Consider the following 15,197-nt stretch of genomic DNA (forward strand, 5'->3'; position numbering starts at 1 on the left):
GCTTCTTGATGCTTCTGCGGTCAAGCTCGACCTTATGTGACATGATATGCCACAATAATGCATGCTCTCACCCCTCTAAGTGTCGAAGTTTACCGGTGACTCTCCGGTGGCCCGATAGTACCGTGTGCCTTTCTTCAAACGAACGCGCTTCGAGGTTCGACAATCGCTAAGCTGCTTATGGGGCACCGCTGCGACTCCCTTGGGGATGCCTGAGGCCACCCCAAGCACTCCCTAAGCCTTACGTGGACGATTTCAACCCTACTCTGTGTTTGTTCGTCTACGCACATTAGCAACTTTGTGCTCATGTCAACGCCACGCCAGCGCTAGCCCATTCAACCCCGCCCCATTGGGGGCGGGGCCGTCAAGGGCCTCACTCTGTCCCTATCATTGAAAGTAGCAACCGGGTCTGTCCAACCACTCTCCGAATGGGATTTTCTGCCCTGCCGCCTGTCGCGGCCCCGCCTGCCTCCCGGGGCCCGCCCGGCCGTGCCATCCGCCGCCGGACCGCCCGGCGGGTCCAACCCGAAGCGGGCGACCGGCCGTTCGCACCGCTCGGCCGGCGGGGCGAGCCCCGCGGCCCTCGATCGCTCGCCCCGGGACGTGGCCCGACCGGCCCACGCGCACGTCCTGGCCTCTACCGCCGCTTTCGGCGGCGCAATTTGCGCCTTCATCGCTCTCTGGATCCTCCTGGCACCCATCGGACTCTTCCCGACGGTCGGCGGCACCCACTCCGTGCACTTTGAGTCAGACTCGCTCTTCGGCAGGCACGCTCTTCGGCAAAAAGTCGCCGCCGGCCGTTCACGCCGAGCCAGCCAGTTGCCGGCTCGCACGGCAGCCTCTTCCTCTCGACCAGCCTCAACTTCGACACGGTCATCATTTTGTCGCTGCGTGCTCGTGGCGAGCCGGGCGGCGGTCAAAGTTTGCCCAGACAAGCGCCAGGCGATAGCAAGGTCTCTGTTCGCCCTGTGCATGTCAGGCCAGGCTGCAGCGGGGCACTACCATCGTGCTACGCTGTTGCAGCCTGACCTTTCCCACTGTGCACAGCCGCCAGAGCACCACCACCGCCCGGCATCGTGTCACGGCGAGCTCCTTCTGCACCCGTTCGCGAGGCTCTCGCGCTGGCACACTTCGGCCTTCCGCTGCTCGCGTTCGGCGAGCTCTTCTCCGCACTCCTGCCACGGTGCCGTCGCCACACACCTTCTGGCCGGCCTGAGCCATGCGGACCCTCTCTCCCTCTCTGGAGCACGCCACGGGCCGCGACGGCTGCTGGCAGCCGGCCCGCGGCGTGAGCGGAGGCAGTTTGCCGGCACAGTCGAGCTGGAGTATCCGCTTCTTGATGCTTCTGCGGTCAAGCTCGACCTTATGTGACATGATATGCCACAATAATGCATGCTCTCACCCCTCAAAGTGTCGAAGTTTACCGGTGACTCTCCGGTGGCCCGATAGTACCGTGTGCCTTTCTTCAAACGAACGCGCTTCGAGGTTCGACAATCGCTAAGCTGCTTATGGGGCACCGCTGCGACTCCCTTGGGGATGCCTGAGGCCACCCCAAGCACTCCCCAAGCCTTGCGTGGACGATTTCAACCCTACTCTTTGTTTGTTCGTCTACGCACATTAGCAACTTTGTGCTCATGTCAATGCCACGCCAGCGCTAGCCCATTCAACCCCGCCCCATTGGGGGCGGGGCCCGTCAAGGGCCTCACTCTAGTCCCTATCATTGAAAGTAGCAACCGGGTCGCGCCACACGCTCTCCGAATGGGATTTTCTGCCCTGCCCCTGTCACGGCCCCGCCTGCCTCCCGGAGGCCCGCCCGGCCATGCAATCCGCCGCCGGACCGCCCGGCGGGTCCAACCCGAAGCGGGCGACCGGCCGTTCGCACCGCTCGGCCGACGGGGCAAGCCCCGCGGCCCTCGATCGCTCGCCCCGGGACGTGGCCCGACCGGCCCACGCGCACGGCCTGGCCTCTACCGCCACTTTCGGCGGCGCAATTTGCGCCTTCATCGCTCTCTGGATCGTCCTGGCACCCATCGGACTCCTCCCGACGGTCGGCGGCGCCCACTCCGTGCACTTTGAGTCAGACTCGCTCTTCGGCAGGCACGCTCTTCGGCAAAAAGTCGCCGCCGGCTGTCCACGCCGAGCCAGCCAATTGCCGGCTCGCACGGCAGCCTCTTCCTCTCGACCAGCCTCAACTTCGACACGGTCATCATTTTGTCGCTGCGTGCTCGTTGCGAGCCGGGCGGCGGTCAAAGTTTGCCCAGACGAGCGCCAGGCGATAGCAAGGTCTCTGTTCGCCCTGTGCATGTCAGGCCAGGCTGCAGCGGGGCACGACCATCGTGCTGCCCTGTTGCAGCCTGACGTTTCCCACTGTGCACAGCCGCCAGAGCACCACCACCGCCCGGCATCGTGTCACGGCGAGCTTCTTCTGCGCCCGCTTGCGAGGCTCTCGCGCTGGCACACTTTGGCCATCTGCTGCTCGCGTTCGGCGTGAGGAGGCAGCGTTGCCGGCACAGTCGAGCTGGAGTATCCGCTTCTTGATGCTTCTGCGGTCAAGCTTGACCTTATGTGACATGATATGCCACAATACTGCATGCTCTCACCCCTCAAACTGTCGAATTTTTGTTTAGTACTGGTGACCCGACACCGGTGGCCCGATAGTACGGCTCTACCGTGTGCCTTTCTTCAAACGAACAGGCTTCGAGGTTCGACAATCGCTAAAAGCTGCTTTTGGGGCACCGCTGCGACTCCATTGGGGATGCCTGAGGCCACCCCAAGCACTCCCCAAGCCTTACGTGGACGAATTCAACCCTACTTTTTGTTCGTCTACCCACATTAGCAACTTCGTGCTCATGTCAACGCCACGCAAACGCTAGCCCATTCAACCCCGCCCCCATTGGGGGCGGGGCCCTTCAAGGGCCTAAGTCTAGTGGTCAAATCAAGATTTTGTAACGCGATCTGTGCCACAGTGAAATGGCACTAGCCATGCGATTCGCGGCCTCGGCCCTCTTCGCGGACTTTTGCGGAGTTCTCCGTACTCCGAAAAACTCGCCGTGCAGAGATATGTGTGTAAGAAGGCGGGTGCGCAAAAAGATTCCGTCAGGGGGACAGGACACGAATCGGAAACGAATCGGGCACCCGCGGAACACATCGAACGGCATATCACCCACCTCAGGGCCTTCTCGAGTTTCCGCTGCCCGTTTCCACCCTCTCGGCCGCACAATGCATCAGTCCGTCTTCTTGGATCGCTTTTTGATCCGCTTGGACTTTGACGGGTCGCCTCCGCCGTCGCCGTCTTGCGCACCGTCGCCGTTTGGCACGCCGTCGCCGCGCGTTCCGTACTCGTTGACGCGCGTCAGGTCGACCTTGTAGACATACCGCTGGTACATGAAGATGGCGAAGACGATGTCGTCGCGGAAGCAGGACATGCGGTGCAGCGTGGGCATCTTGATGATGAAGGCGAAGAGGTCGTCGATGAAGGTGTTCATCGCCTTGTACATGAAGAACTTCCACGGCAGGTGGGCGACGCTCTTGAGCCGCCAGTTGATGAAGAGCTGCGGCGTCATCACGATGAAGCCGCAGCCTGCGCCGCAGAGGAGGGGAGGGGAGGCGCGTCGCGCGGCACGCTCGCGGCGGGGTGCGGTCGAGAGCCGCCCTCACCGTAGACGAGGGCGACGAGCGACTCGAGCAGCCACGAGTACCAAGAGCGGTAGTACCACGTCAAGAGGCAGTAGACAGAGTAGCCGGCCACCAGCAGCAGCAGCGGAAGCAGCAGGTACCGGAAGGCGAGGCGGTCGTACTTCTCCGTGAGCGACTCGACGCCGCCTGCCGCCAGAGCAGGCGCGCTGAGGAGGAGCTCTCGGCGGGAGCCGGCGGCGAGGCGGCTGTTTTGCCTGTGCGCTCCTTGTCCTCCTTGCGCACCTGGACCGACTTGATGATCTTGAAGAAGCCCAGGATGAGGGTGAAGGCCGAGCCGACCTGGGCGGGCGAGGTGGCGGGTGAGCGCGCGAGTGACGCCGCGCGCTCCGCCGGGCGGGGGCGGTGTCCTTGGGCGAATTAAGGTTGCCTACTGGACTACGACTACCACTACCACTACGGTGTCCTGGACGAGCCAGGACGAGCCCTCCTCAATGAGGTAGAGGAGCACCACCAGCTCCATCGCCTGGTTGAGGAGGAGCGCGCGCGAGGAGAGGCCTGTGCGGGGCCGCCCCGCGCGTCGGTACGAGGCCCCGCCCTCGCACCGCCTCCCGCCGCCATACCTCGGCTGCCTCCCAGGGCGCCCTCTCGGCTATGTCGCCCTCTCGGCTATGTCTCGGCTTCTGGCTGGTGTCTCGCCTTCCATCGTCTCCATGCCGCGCCAAAAGGAGAGGTCGCTCTGGAAGGCGAGGACCTGTGGGACAGGTCAGGGACATGTCGAGGATGTGTCGTGGACGTGTCAAGGAGAGGTCGCTCTGAAAAGGACGTCGAAGAGGAGGTGGACGGCTGAGACGCCCATCGTCGTGTAGAGCAGCGCGGGCGGCGTGTGCACGAACATCCCGCGCATGTCCTCCGACTCCTTCTCGCTGATGCCTGTGTGCAGCGCGGAAGGCCTCAGCGCGCGGGCTGTCGGGCCAGGCGGGGTTAACCCATGTCCGCCGCGCGCCGAGCTTGTCCTCGTTCATCTTGAAGGAGGCCTCGAGCTGCTGCATCCACGCGAAGCGCTTCACGCCCATCGGGCTCCACGAGAGCTCGAGCGGCAGCTCCGTCGGCGAGACAGCGGAGTCGTTGATCGCGAGCCAGTGCTGCCGCATCACCGTCAGCTCGTTCGAGTAGAGCAGCGGCTTGTACGTGCCATCTCGGTCCATCAGCCGGCGCTGCAGCAGGTGGTGCTGGTAGTGCGGAGGCATCCCGCGAAACAGCTCGTGCGGCTCAAAGTCGACGATCAGCGACAAGTGCAGCGCCGGCTTCCAGTGCGGAACCCACCTGTCCGGCGGCTGGCCGGCGATGGCGGCGGCCACCGCGCCGCGACGCAGCTCCTCCTCCCACGGCGCGGGTTCGCCGGTGGTGAGCTTGCGCAGCCCGAGCGGCTCGGGCCGAGCGCCGTGCACGACGAGCGCCTGCGTCAGCGTCGTCGTCGCCCACGGGTCGTAGGAGCCGGTCGCGGCCGGGTCGGGCGAGCGGCCCTCGCGCGTGATGAAGGCGTGTGCAAAGAGCGAGCCGTTGGCGATGAGATGCCCCGTCACCGGCACCTGCACCGTCGTGCTCTGCTGCGGCGCGTCATTCGCGTGCAGCAGCCCAGACACGTGCCAGATCGGCTCAGTGTTGTTGAAGTCGCGAAACCTCGGCCGCTCGGAGAGGTAGACGCGCAGGTCGAGGCGCTCGCCAGGAGGAAACGCGTTCTTGTGGTACCGGGCCTGCTGCGCTGCGCTGGCGCCGCCGCCGGAGAGCAGCGAGAGGGCCGACGCCAGCATCTTTTCACGCAGCCAGCAGTAGACACGCAGCTTTAGCACACCGATAACGCCACGACAGCGCTGGTTTTTTTTTCTTTTTTGCCTGGGTTTCTTTTTGTCCTCGGTTTACATGTATCTTGGCGCCATCTTGTGCCTTCACCATCTGCCTTCACCGACTGGCGGCTCGCGTGCCAGCATATCGCTCGTACACTTGTATATGTCGCGGTTCGTGCGCAGCGCCCTTCGGCACACGCGCCGGGCGGGGAGTCGCGGGCGGTGCACCACCGTGGCGGTCGACACGTCAGGCCTGCTCGGCCGGCGCGCCGGCCCGCACCACCACCACCAGCACGCTGGCCTCCTGCGGGAGCTCGCGAGCCGCATCCGCTTCCGCGGCCCGCTCACGGTCGCCGAGTACATGGGCCTCGCGCTCACGCACCCGGAGCACGGCTACTACATGCGGCGCGACGCCTTTGGGCGCGCGGGCGACTTCACCACGTCGCCCGAGGTCTGCCAGGCCTTTGGCGAGCTGGTCGGGGTGTGGTGCGTCGCGGCGTGGGAGGCGCTGGGCAGGCCCGCGCGGGTGCGGCTGGCCGAGGCGGGGCCCGGCCGGGGCACCCTGATGGCGGACCTGCTGCGCGCGTCCGCCGCCTTCCCCGCCTTCCGCGAGGCGGTGTGCGGCGTGCACCTGCTCGAGGTGTCGCCCTTCAACCGCGCGTCGCAGCGCAGCGCTCTCGAGCCCCTCGTGGCGGCCGGGCAGCTGCACTGGCACGCCGCCGTCTCGGAGTTGCCGCAGGAGCCCGTCCTGCTGGTCGCGCACGAGTTCCTCGACGCGCTGCCCGTGCACCAGTTTGTGAGGACTCGGGTCGGCTGGCGCGAAAAGCTGGTCGACCTGCGGGCGGGCGGCGAGGGCGGCGGCGAGGCGGGCGGCGAGGCGGGAGGGGAGGGCGGCGGCGAGGCGGGCGGCGAGGCGGGAGGGGAGGGCGGCGGCGAGGCGGGCGGCGAGGCGGACTTGGACGCCGACCCGCGACACCTCGATTTTGTCCTCTCGCCGTCGCCCACCCCCGCCTCGACCCTGCTGACCAAGGCGGCGCCGCCGCGTCCGCCCTCCCGCCGCCACCCCTCCCCGCCCGAGAGGCTGCCCGCCGGCCCCGCCGCAGGAGCTGCCGGCGCACGCAGACGCCGCAGAGGTGTCGCCGGCGGCGCTCTCCTTCGTGCAGGGGCTGAGCAGCCACCTCGCCGCGGCCGGCGGCGCCGCGCTGCTCATCGACTACGGCTCCGACGCGCCGCCGAGCGACTCGCTCCGCGGCATCCGCGGCCACCGCTTCGTCCACCCGCTGCACGCGCCCGGCGAGGCGGACCTGTCGGTCGACGTCGACTTTCGGGCGGTGCGCGCCGCCGCCACCGCCACCGACGCCGCGCTCGTCTGCCCGCCCCTGGTCGAGCAGCGCCACTTCCTCGCGGCGATGGGGCTCGAGGCGCGGGTCAACGCGCTCCTGCGCGCGGCCCCGAGCGACGAGGTTCGCCAGGCCTTGTTTGACGGGGCAACGCGGCTGGTCGAGAGCCCCGGCATGGGCTCGGCGTACAAGGCACTCGCGATCGCGCACCCGAGCATGGGCGGCGGCATTCCGGGCTTTGGGACAGCCTAGCTCCAGCGTGACCTCTTGAGAGTATTGCAATGAAAAAGGAACTATAGCAGACACATATATTCTCTCTGTTTCAGGCATATAACCGCCACTGATTACCCCACTGTCCTTTGGAGCATCTCGTAGAGTCTCCGCGCCGGGCGCTTGTGCGCGGCGCCCTCCGCCCGTGCCACCTCAGCCCCAGTCGACGTGTCAAAGAGCACAAACGTGGGCAGCGTCTGGATGCGCAGCGCCTCGGACAGCGTCGAGCCGTCGCAAGCCGACTCGGCCGCCTCATCCGTCAGGTCGGCGACGGCAAACGCCACTCTGCCAGCGAGGCGCTCATGGCTCTCCCCGTCTGGCTCGGCGAGGCCGCGCCAACCCGGTTCGAGCCGCTTGCAGGGCACGCACCACTCCGCCGTGGCCCATACGCACAGGAACGGCGGAAGGGACGGCTGGCGGAGCAACGCGTGCAGCGCGGAGGCGACCGTCAGGGTGGGGACCCCCTCAAAGGCGTCTGCGGATGCCAGAGCGCCATCAGCAACTTCGCTGGTGAGCGGCTCTGCAAATCCAGCCACACGCTGCCGGTCGGCGTCGGGCATGCTGCTGAGGCTGGCGGTCCACCGGCGATTCGCGGCGATCAGGTCGGGCTTGGTTCTCGCGCGTTCCATCCGCTGCTGTGCAGTCGGCCGCGTTTTTGTGGGTGCTCCCGGGTCGTCGAGAGCAATGGCGTCAGTCGAGAGCAGCGCCAAATTCCGCTCGTGCACAATCTCAGCTCGGATCTGCCCGCCTCGCTCTCGTATTCTAGTTACCGTCGGCTTGAGCTTCCCAGCGGCAGCGTCGAGGAGGGAGGCGTGGCTGGCCGTCGGCTGTGAAGGTGCTGGCGGCGGTGGTGGCGGCGGCGGTGGTGGCGGCGGCGGCGGCGGTGGTGGCGGCGGCGGCGGCGGTGGTGGCGGCGGTGGCGGTGGCGGTGGCGATGTTTGGGGCATTGCCGTCGAGGCGGTTGCGTCTCCTCGGCCTTGGCGAGCTGCTTCGCGGCGAGGGCCTTCACAGCCTTGTAGGAGAAGAAAATCGTCTTCTCGTATGGCGCTATGCGCTGGTCTGTGTCGATGGTCTGTGAGAGGTTGAGGTGCGAGCCCTGGAGGCCCTGGGGATGGGGTTCACACCGGCGATGGAGGAAGTTGGCAGTCGCCACAGCTGTCCCGCCCTATCGTCGAGAGGGAGGGAGGGAGGGAGGGAGGGAGATATCGCGAGGTGAGGGGGGAGCTGCGGGACGGAAAGAGGGGAGAGCTGGCCGGGATGAGGAGTGAGAGCGCGCGGCGGTGGTGCGCCGCGCGCCGCCGCGCACCTGTAGCTGCACGCCTGCCTAGCGCACGGCCTCGCGCTCGGTCAAAGGGTGGCGGAAACGCGACGCGGAGGGCTGCGGCAGTTGCAGGAGCACCCACAAACCTAGTCGAACTACAAAAAGAAAGAAACAACCACCCAGATATGCGCGAACTATCAGCGCGAACTACACCCCCACACTAAGCTGCTAGGAAGGAATTCTCCCAACATGGAATTCCTTCCTAGACGGCTTGGAGCCCGGAAAGCCAAGCACAAGGGGGGGGGGGGGGCAGGACACACGTCTGGTGCCCCCAGTCACTGCTTATCCTCGATCGATCGAATATATATCCCGAAATCCCGATAGCTTTGGCGATAGCTTTGGAGCGGGCGGGTGCAAACCGCCATCAGCTCGTTCGCTCGGCCGGCCGGGCTCTGCAGTACATCAGGGAGGATCTGTATAACCGGCCGATACCTCACCCCGCAAAAGTCGGAAATCTACGATCTCAGTTTTCAAGTTCCGCCGCACGGCCTGTGTCCTCCCTCCGTGTTGTTGAGAACACGCGATTGGGAACTGCCCTTGCCTGCCTTCGGAGCGGCTGTGGAGAGTTGCATTCGAGTTTCGACCTCGTCACCATCGGCTTCCCCTCGCGCGCCGCAGCCCGCCGCCCCGGCTCGAGCCTCACGATCCAATGGTAGCAACTCCTTCACCACTTCCCGTCAGACGCGTGCAACGCATCTTGGGCGGTGGAACGTCCTTTGGACTCATGGTGGCAGCAACCACGTACACGTACGCCCTCGTGATGCCTGAGCTCCGCACATCGCTGCCGTGGCCTAGATGCTGAACACACAGACGCACAAGACGAGACGGGCCACAAGAGGGAGGCGGCAACCTCGGCGGTAGCAGGCAGGCACAGGCTGACCTGCGCTGACCGGCATTGCCCTCTCTGTAGGCACGGCGGGGCGGTGGCGCTCGTCGAGCGGGTCCGAAATCATCAGATATGCATGACCAGGGGGATAGGGGGATAGGCGTTGGGGGGGAGGAGGGAGGGAGGGTGCTCGGCAGGCAGAGAAGGAGGCGTGTGACCTGCCATCTGCCACCCACAGGTTGCCAACCCTAGCGGCCTCATTGCCTTTGCGACCTTGTGTCTTGTCCTGGGGCTGGACGAGGGCAGAGTGATGCAAGTGGCGCGGCGGCCGCTGCCCAGCTGGTCCGCTTGTGAGGTGTGCCACATTCGCCGGCCGCCGGGCAGCCATCACTGCCGAACCTGCGATGTCTGTACGCGAGACTTTGACCACCACTGTGGGGCTCTGGGGACGTGCATAGCGAGTGGAAACCGCAAGATCTTCATCCTCCTGCTGGCGGCCAGCGCCGTCGCCAACTTGGTGATTGGCGGCGTCAGCGGGCTCGCGGCATGGCGCATCCTGCACCGAGGATCAGCCTCCACCGCCGCCGCAATTCTGACCTCGCACTGCTGGCGCAGGCAGTGGGTGACGCGTCGAGCGCCGGCTGGCACCTTTCCTCTCGGGCCCGCCCTCTCATGGTAGTTTGTCGCCACCTTCTTCCCGGGGCTGGTGCGCAGCAGCCGGAATCGGCGCCGAGACCCCTTTTGGGGGTGATGTGATCGACGCACCCCCACCCACCGTTGCAAGGTCATCTTTCCCGCCGTGGGGCTGTGCATGCTCGGCTTCTGCGGAATACAACTGCTGTGCTTGGCACAGGGGCGGGCGATGCACACGGTCGTTGCGGCGCCCGGCAAGAGGCCGGCTGAGTGACCTGATCCGTCTGTGCAGTCATCTGGAAGGAAAAAAAGAAAAAAAAGCGAGCCAGGCGGCCGCGAGGCCACACGTGAGCGTTACACGGCACTACATGTACATGTACGTCGTGAGCGTTACACGGCACTACGTCACTCGGGGCAGTGATGGCCATTTACTGGTAAAAGAGTGATATATTTACCACTTATTTGATTCTCCTGGGGAGTGGGGTATGGTATGAGCAGAGAGTGGTATGGTAAATTACGAAACTCATGGAATCATCAATTTTTCGGGATCTGAGCCGAGTCTAGAGGCTGGTTTGCGGCCAAATTCAGCCAAATTGGCAATAATATAATACCGGGTATTTTGCGGGTATACCTGGAAAATACCGGGCATTTTGCCGATTTCTCCGATTTTTGTCAGATTTTGCCTCAGAAGTCGTGGTAAATCTTACCACAATTTGATTGTTTTGGCCGTAGAGTGTTTGATTGTTCTGGGGGGCTATACCAGTAAATGGCCATCACTGACTCGGGGCCACGTCCGTCCCCCCGGAGCCCGGTCGCCCCCCACGCCCCACAGCGCACAGGCACAGCACCCGAGAAGGTGCCAAGGGCACAAACAAAAGCACAACAACACGAACACGGGAGTCTCTCTTTCGAACACGGTGACAGGGCACGCAACGCGCTAGAGCAGGAGGCTGCTGCTCCGCCTCTAGCAAACTCGCCGGTGCCGCGAGGCACGGACGAGAGCATGTGTGGGGTCGGGTGAGGTGAGACGCACAGGCCAGCGACCTATCGGCAGTTGGCTTGAGTCCACTTCGGTTTTTTTCGAATTGTTTTTTGGAAGCATGCGGTTTTTTCTTTTTATTTTGTTTGTGGCAACAATTTCCGTTGCAAAATTACGTCGCAGTGTTCTTGCTCCCAGCGCTTGCGCTTCGGCGGTTAGTGGTGCACTAACCTCCGAGAAACCCTTCGGGTCGCTCCTCATCGCAAACCCTGTCAGCAGAGTATGGGAATGTAAAAAGAAAGAAAGAAAACGGACACCCAAGGGAGGGATGGGAGGACGGCACGCCGCCACCACACAGGGATTTTAAGGAGAGGAGTGTGGTGCTAGCCGTCGCCCACCCTAACCCTTGAGTCCACTTCGGAAGGCTTCGGGTTTTCCCTTTTCTTTTGAGAGCGCCTTCGTTGTTAATCTTTTCTTTTGTTTGCGGCAACAATTTGTTGTGTCCCTCCGAAAGTTGGCGGGCGGCTTTGACCCGACCTATGATGGATGAGGAAAAGCGATTGCCCCTCCGTCCGCAAGCGTGCGTCGAGCTCGGCGCACTCGCACATGTCCACGCCGGCCAGCGAGCGGTCGACGGCGCTCGCGGCCTCGCCCTCGTCGCAGTTGGCGTCGGCCGCCTCAGGCAGCCCGTCTGCTGCCGCCGAGAGCAAGGCGGAGCGCAAGGCTGCAAAACGGGCAAGGAGGGCCGACAAGGCGGCGAGTCAGGCGTCGCAGCCGGCGAGCGAGTCCGGCTCGCCGCCTGATGAGCCGAAGAAGAAGAAGACGAAGAAGAAGAAGCCGCAGACCACCACTCTTGGCATGTCGCTTCGCGACGCGATGAGTTCGCCGGTCGCCAGCATGTCCAAAGGGAGCTCGCGGAGGCGACGCTCACACTCCTCCGTGGCTCGCGCAGCGCCCCGCACGAGCTCGTCACCGCGGACAAGCGCGCCCGCTGCGGCGTGCTGGCGTGCAACGCCAGAGGCGCCACCTGCATCACCTGCGGGGTGCGCCTGTGCAGCCCCGCGACCAAGCCGGAGTGCCTCAACGCCCACCTGATTGGAAACACACCTGGTCTTATGATGACTGCTCTAGTGTGGCTGAAAACACATCGACAGAGAGATCGGTAGAGGGTAGTCAGTCCAATGATCTCTCACATTGCGCAACGAGCCCGACGGTTGGCGCCAGTCCTCTCTAGAGAGGCACTCCCTATTTGACTAGAGATTTGACTAGAGAGGCACTCGCGATTTAACATTGCGGGTAGTCAGTCCGAGACACGTGCCTGGCGCCAGATGTGATTTCAATCACATTACGGAAGTGCCTCGTCCGTGCCTCGCGCCGGGTGTGCTTTCGATCACATTACCCTCGCACCGGATGTGATTTTGCGCGGACTTTTGACCGCGCAAGATATAAAGGGTGGCTAAGGGCTCTGCCCGCAAGGCGCCCGCGTCGCAGACGCGGTACCATTGACAAATCTGCAATATACCCCCACACGAACAAATAGCAAAATCCGAATACCGTGCACGAACTGCGTGATCTGGGCCGTGGACGGGGGCAAGCCTTCAGCTGCTGGCAAGACATCCGTAAAATTGAAGCCAAGAACGTCCGCCAAATCCGTGCTTTCGGAGCAACTGTTGAGGGAAAGCTGATCGAGCCCAGCGTGCCCGCGGCCGCCTCCCGCGCAGCACCGCCGCTGGGGACCGACACGCTGCGGAATCGGATCGAGCCCATGCGCCGGGCAAAGAAGGACGCTGCAGAAGCGGTTGGAGAGGCAGCCGGCGTCTGCCGTCACAACGAGTCCCAGCGCTGGTTGGACATGCGCGTCGGCTCGCCCGAGGACTGCTGTCGCGACCCTCCCGTCGTGCCGCAGCCTCCGACGAGCTCTGCAACCGAGGAGAGTGAGGGTGCGCCTCCCCTCACTGCTGGCCTGGCTGCGCACCGCCCCACAAAGCACCCCCTCGAGCATCTCTACAAGTACAAGTACAAGGGCGACCTTCTCCAAGTCGTCAACGCGCCCGGCGGTTTCGGCAAGACTTTAGCCTTGGCCACCCTCCTTGCGGAGCAGGAGGAGATCCGGCAACGTGGCAGCTAGTCGAGGGACTCGGTAGTTGAATGAAGTTGTGACCCCCCTGAGTGAGGACAGGAGAGAGAGAGCTTTTGTGGTGTTGGTGTACGCAATAACGGGACAGGGTAGTCGTTCTCTCTAGCTCTTCTTCTAGCTCTTAGCATGAGCTGCGCCCTGTGTCCGACCCCTTTTGCGCAGCAACACCTTGAACTTTTAGGCCCTCCCTCCAAATTCTGGTCGGAGCGTAGCGGAGTGGGCCCCGAGTTTGAAAAGGGCGACGGACGCTTGCGTCCTAGCCTCCAACAACGCCTCCCCGGCGCAGAGGGGCCCCCGGAGGGATGCTCAACCGCTCCACGCCACGCCGCTTGCGGCGGTCCTCTTCCCAGCTCCGCTGAGGAGCATCAGCGCGTTATTTTTGGAAGGCCGCCGAACGGACTGTCGATCGCGGGGCGGCCCGAGCGCCTCGATGTCGCTTCCTATCGGCCAAAGGCGCTTGACGCCGGTGGTCATATTATCGCTGGTTGTCGCCGCGGCTCTGGGCAAGAAGACTCGGCCGACGGGGTCGCTGCAGGCGCTTTACGATTTCTCGCGCGCCGACTGCCTCGCGGGCAGCTTTGGCAAGTCCAGCGGGAAGTCGGCCAGCTTGGGCGCGGTCGCCGTCGCTGGTTCGGGGAGCCACTGCCTCGAGGGCGTGGGCCTGGGAATGGACGGAGCGCGGTCTGGCACGGCGGCCGCCTCCGCCGGCACCATCTCTGACGCGCTCCCCGCCATCACCTCGTCCGGCGCATACTCTCTCGAGGTGTGGGTGCGCGCCGCGCCGCAGTCGAGCGACGCTTCCCTCCCGATCCTGGCGATCGGGACGGAGGGCGCCTTCCAGGATTCGAGCCCCTGCGACAAGGACCTCTTTGGCGTCGCGCTCATGCAGCGCGGCAACAAGGTCGAGGTGCAGCTCGCCTCGTCGTCCTATTCGTCTCGGGCCGACTCGTACAACTGCATCGTGATCGGGCCGGAAGTGCACGCGGGAAGCTCCGACTTCTTCACCGCCACCGCCGCCGACCTCGGCCCGCCCGTGCAGATCATGGTCGTCGTCCAGACCGGCAAGCCTGCCAAGGTGTACCACAACGGCAAGCCGGTCGCCGGGCTGATCGACGCCCTCAGCGCTCAGCAGTCGGACGTGTCGACCTACGCCTTGCAGCCGCAGTTCGACCTGTGGACGGACGCGTACAAGCTTCTCCTCGGGCCGGTCCCCTACACCAAAGGCGCCAAGGTCGGCTGGGACGGCGAGCTCCTCCTAGTCGCGATGCACTCGTCTGCGCTGACCGCGGCGCAGGTCCAGGACTCGTACTCGGCGTGGCTTGCCGACTCGGCGCCGCTCGCGGGGGAGCTGGCGCTCACGACGGTGGAGGACACGCCGTTCCTGATCACTCTCAACGGGACCGACCCCTTCGACGCAAAGTACAACCCGACCGGCGCCTCCAAGCTCTCGTACACCGTGACCAAGCTGCCGGCGCCGGAGCACGGCTTCCTCATCGCGGGCCACGCGGGCGCAAAGGCGCCGCCGTCGGGCGCGACGCCGCTGACCGGGCCGACGAAGCTGAGCAGCGCGAGCCTCTGGTTCACGCCCTACCCGGACCTCTTCGGCACCGCCGCAGCCACCTTCGAGTACCAGGTCTCCGACTCGAAGGGCGGCGCCTCGGAGGCGGCGACCGTCACGATTGACATCACGCCGGTGCGGCGGAAGGGAAAAGGGGGCGGGAGGGGGGAGGGGGGGGGGGGGGGGGGGGGCTCCCCTCGGCATGGGGGATTTCCCGGGGGGGGGCGGGGCCCTCCCCCCCAGGGGAAAAAACCGCCTCCCCCAAAGGCCGCCGAGGAGATTCCGACCACCTCCGCGAGCAACTCCCTGGGGCTGCAAGGGACAAACGGGGACTCCAAAATTGCCCACGCGGGGCTTCTGCCCCCCCCGGAAAAGGGGACCCTTTCGGTGAAGGGGAAGGAGCTCAAGGTTGGGGACCCCATCCCCTGGGACAAGGCCCCGGGGGGCGCCAAGGGGGACTACCAATACGGCGGGGAGGGGGACAACAACAAGGGGGCGCAGGGGGCCCATTTCCTCGACGAGGACTCCTTTCCGTTTGGAGCCTGCCACCAGGAGGGGGAGGGCTCCAAGGAGGAGGACGGGGCCCAGGGGACCCTCAAAATCAAAAACGGCCTGGAGGGGGACCCCATTTTGTCCACCATTGCCGAGGAAACGGT

The 15,197-nt window shown here is 64.8% G+C and overlaps 5 protein-coding genes across 5 annotated transcripts in view; 2 read left to right on the forward strand and 3 right to left on the reverse strand.

Annotated features, from left to right (window-relative positions):
• Positions 1-418: 418 nt before the first annotated feature.
• On the reverse strand, positions 419-698 carry EMIHUDRAFT_350066 (hypothetical protein; the record flags this gene model as incomplete). Its single annotated transcript, XM_005770826.1, has 1 exon — positions 419-698. A coding segment is annotated over one exon (280 nt), but the record flags the coding sequence as incomplete, so codon positions are not given.
• A 2,523-nt stretch (positions 699-3,221) lies between these two features.
• EMIHUDRAFT_61665 (hypothetical protein) lies at positions 3,222-4,838 on the reverse strand (the record flags this gene model as incomplete). The annotated part of the gene is made up of 5 exons (XM_005770827.1): positions 3,222-3,577; positions 3,655-3,878; positions 4,065-4,228; positions 4,457-4,549; positions 4,620-4,838. 5 exons carry the CDS (start codon positions 4,836-4,838, stop codon positions 3,222-3,224), a joined length of 1,056 nt encoding a protein of 351 aa, XP_005770884.1.
• Positions 4,839-5,640: 802 nt separating this feature from the next.
• Positions 5,641-7,069, forward strand: EMIHUDRAFT_61513 (protein midA; the record flags this gene model as incomplete). Its single annotated transcript, XM_005770828.1, has 3 exons — positions 5,641-6,306; positions 6,427-6,520; positions 6,558-7,069. 3 exons carry the CDS (start codon positions 5,641-5,643, stop codon positions 7,067-7,069), a joined length of 1,272 nt encoding a protein of 423 aa, XP_005770885.1.
• A 92-nt stretch (positions 7,070-7,161) lies between these two features.
• EMIHUDRAFT_196734 (hypothetical protein) lies at positions 7,162-7,716 on the reverse strand (the record flags this gene model as incomplete). Its single annotated transcript, XM_005770829.1, has 1 exon — positions 7,162-7,716. The coding sequence occupies one exon, from the start codon at positions 7,714-7,716 to the stop codon at positions 7,162-7,164; it is 555 nt and encodes a 184-aa protein (XP_005770886.1).
• Positions 7,717-13,385: 5,669 nt separating this feature from the next.
• EMIHUDRAFT_448066 (hypothetical protein) overlaps positions 13,386-15,197 on the forward strand; it is a 4,503-nt gene continuing 2,691 nt past the window's right edge. The window contains exons 1-2 of the mRNA XM_005770830.1: positions 13,386-14,676; positions 14,977-15,195. Coding sequence (XP_005770887.1) covers positions 13,414-14,676; positions 14,977-15,195 — 1,482 coding nt within the window. The 5' untranslated portion in view covers positions 13,386-13,413. The remainder of the gene's footprint in view (positions 14,677-14,976; positions 15,196-15,197) is intronic.

This window comes from Emiliania huxleyi (assembly GCF_000372725.1).
Source record: "Emiliania huxleyi CCMP1516 unplaced genomic scaffold EMIHUscaffold_4, whole genome shotgun sequence".
NCBI lineage: Eukaryota > Haptophyta > Isochrysidales > Noelaerhabdaceae > Emiliania > Emiliania huxleyi.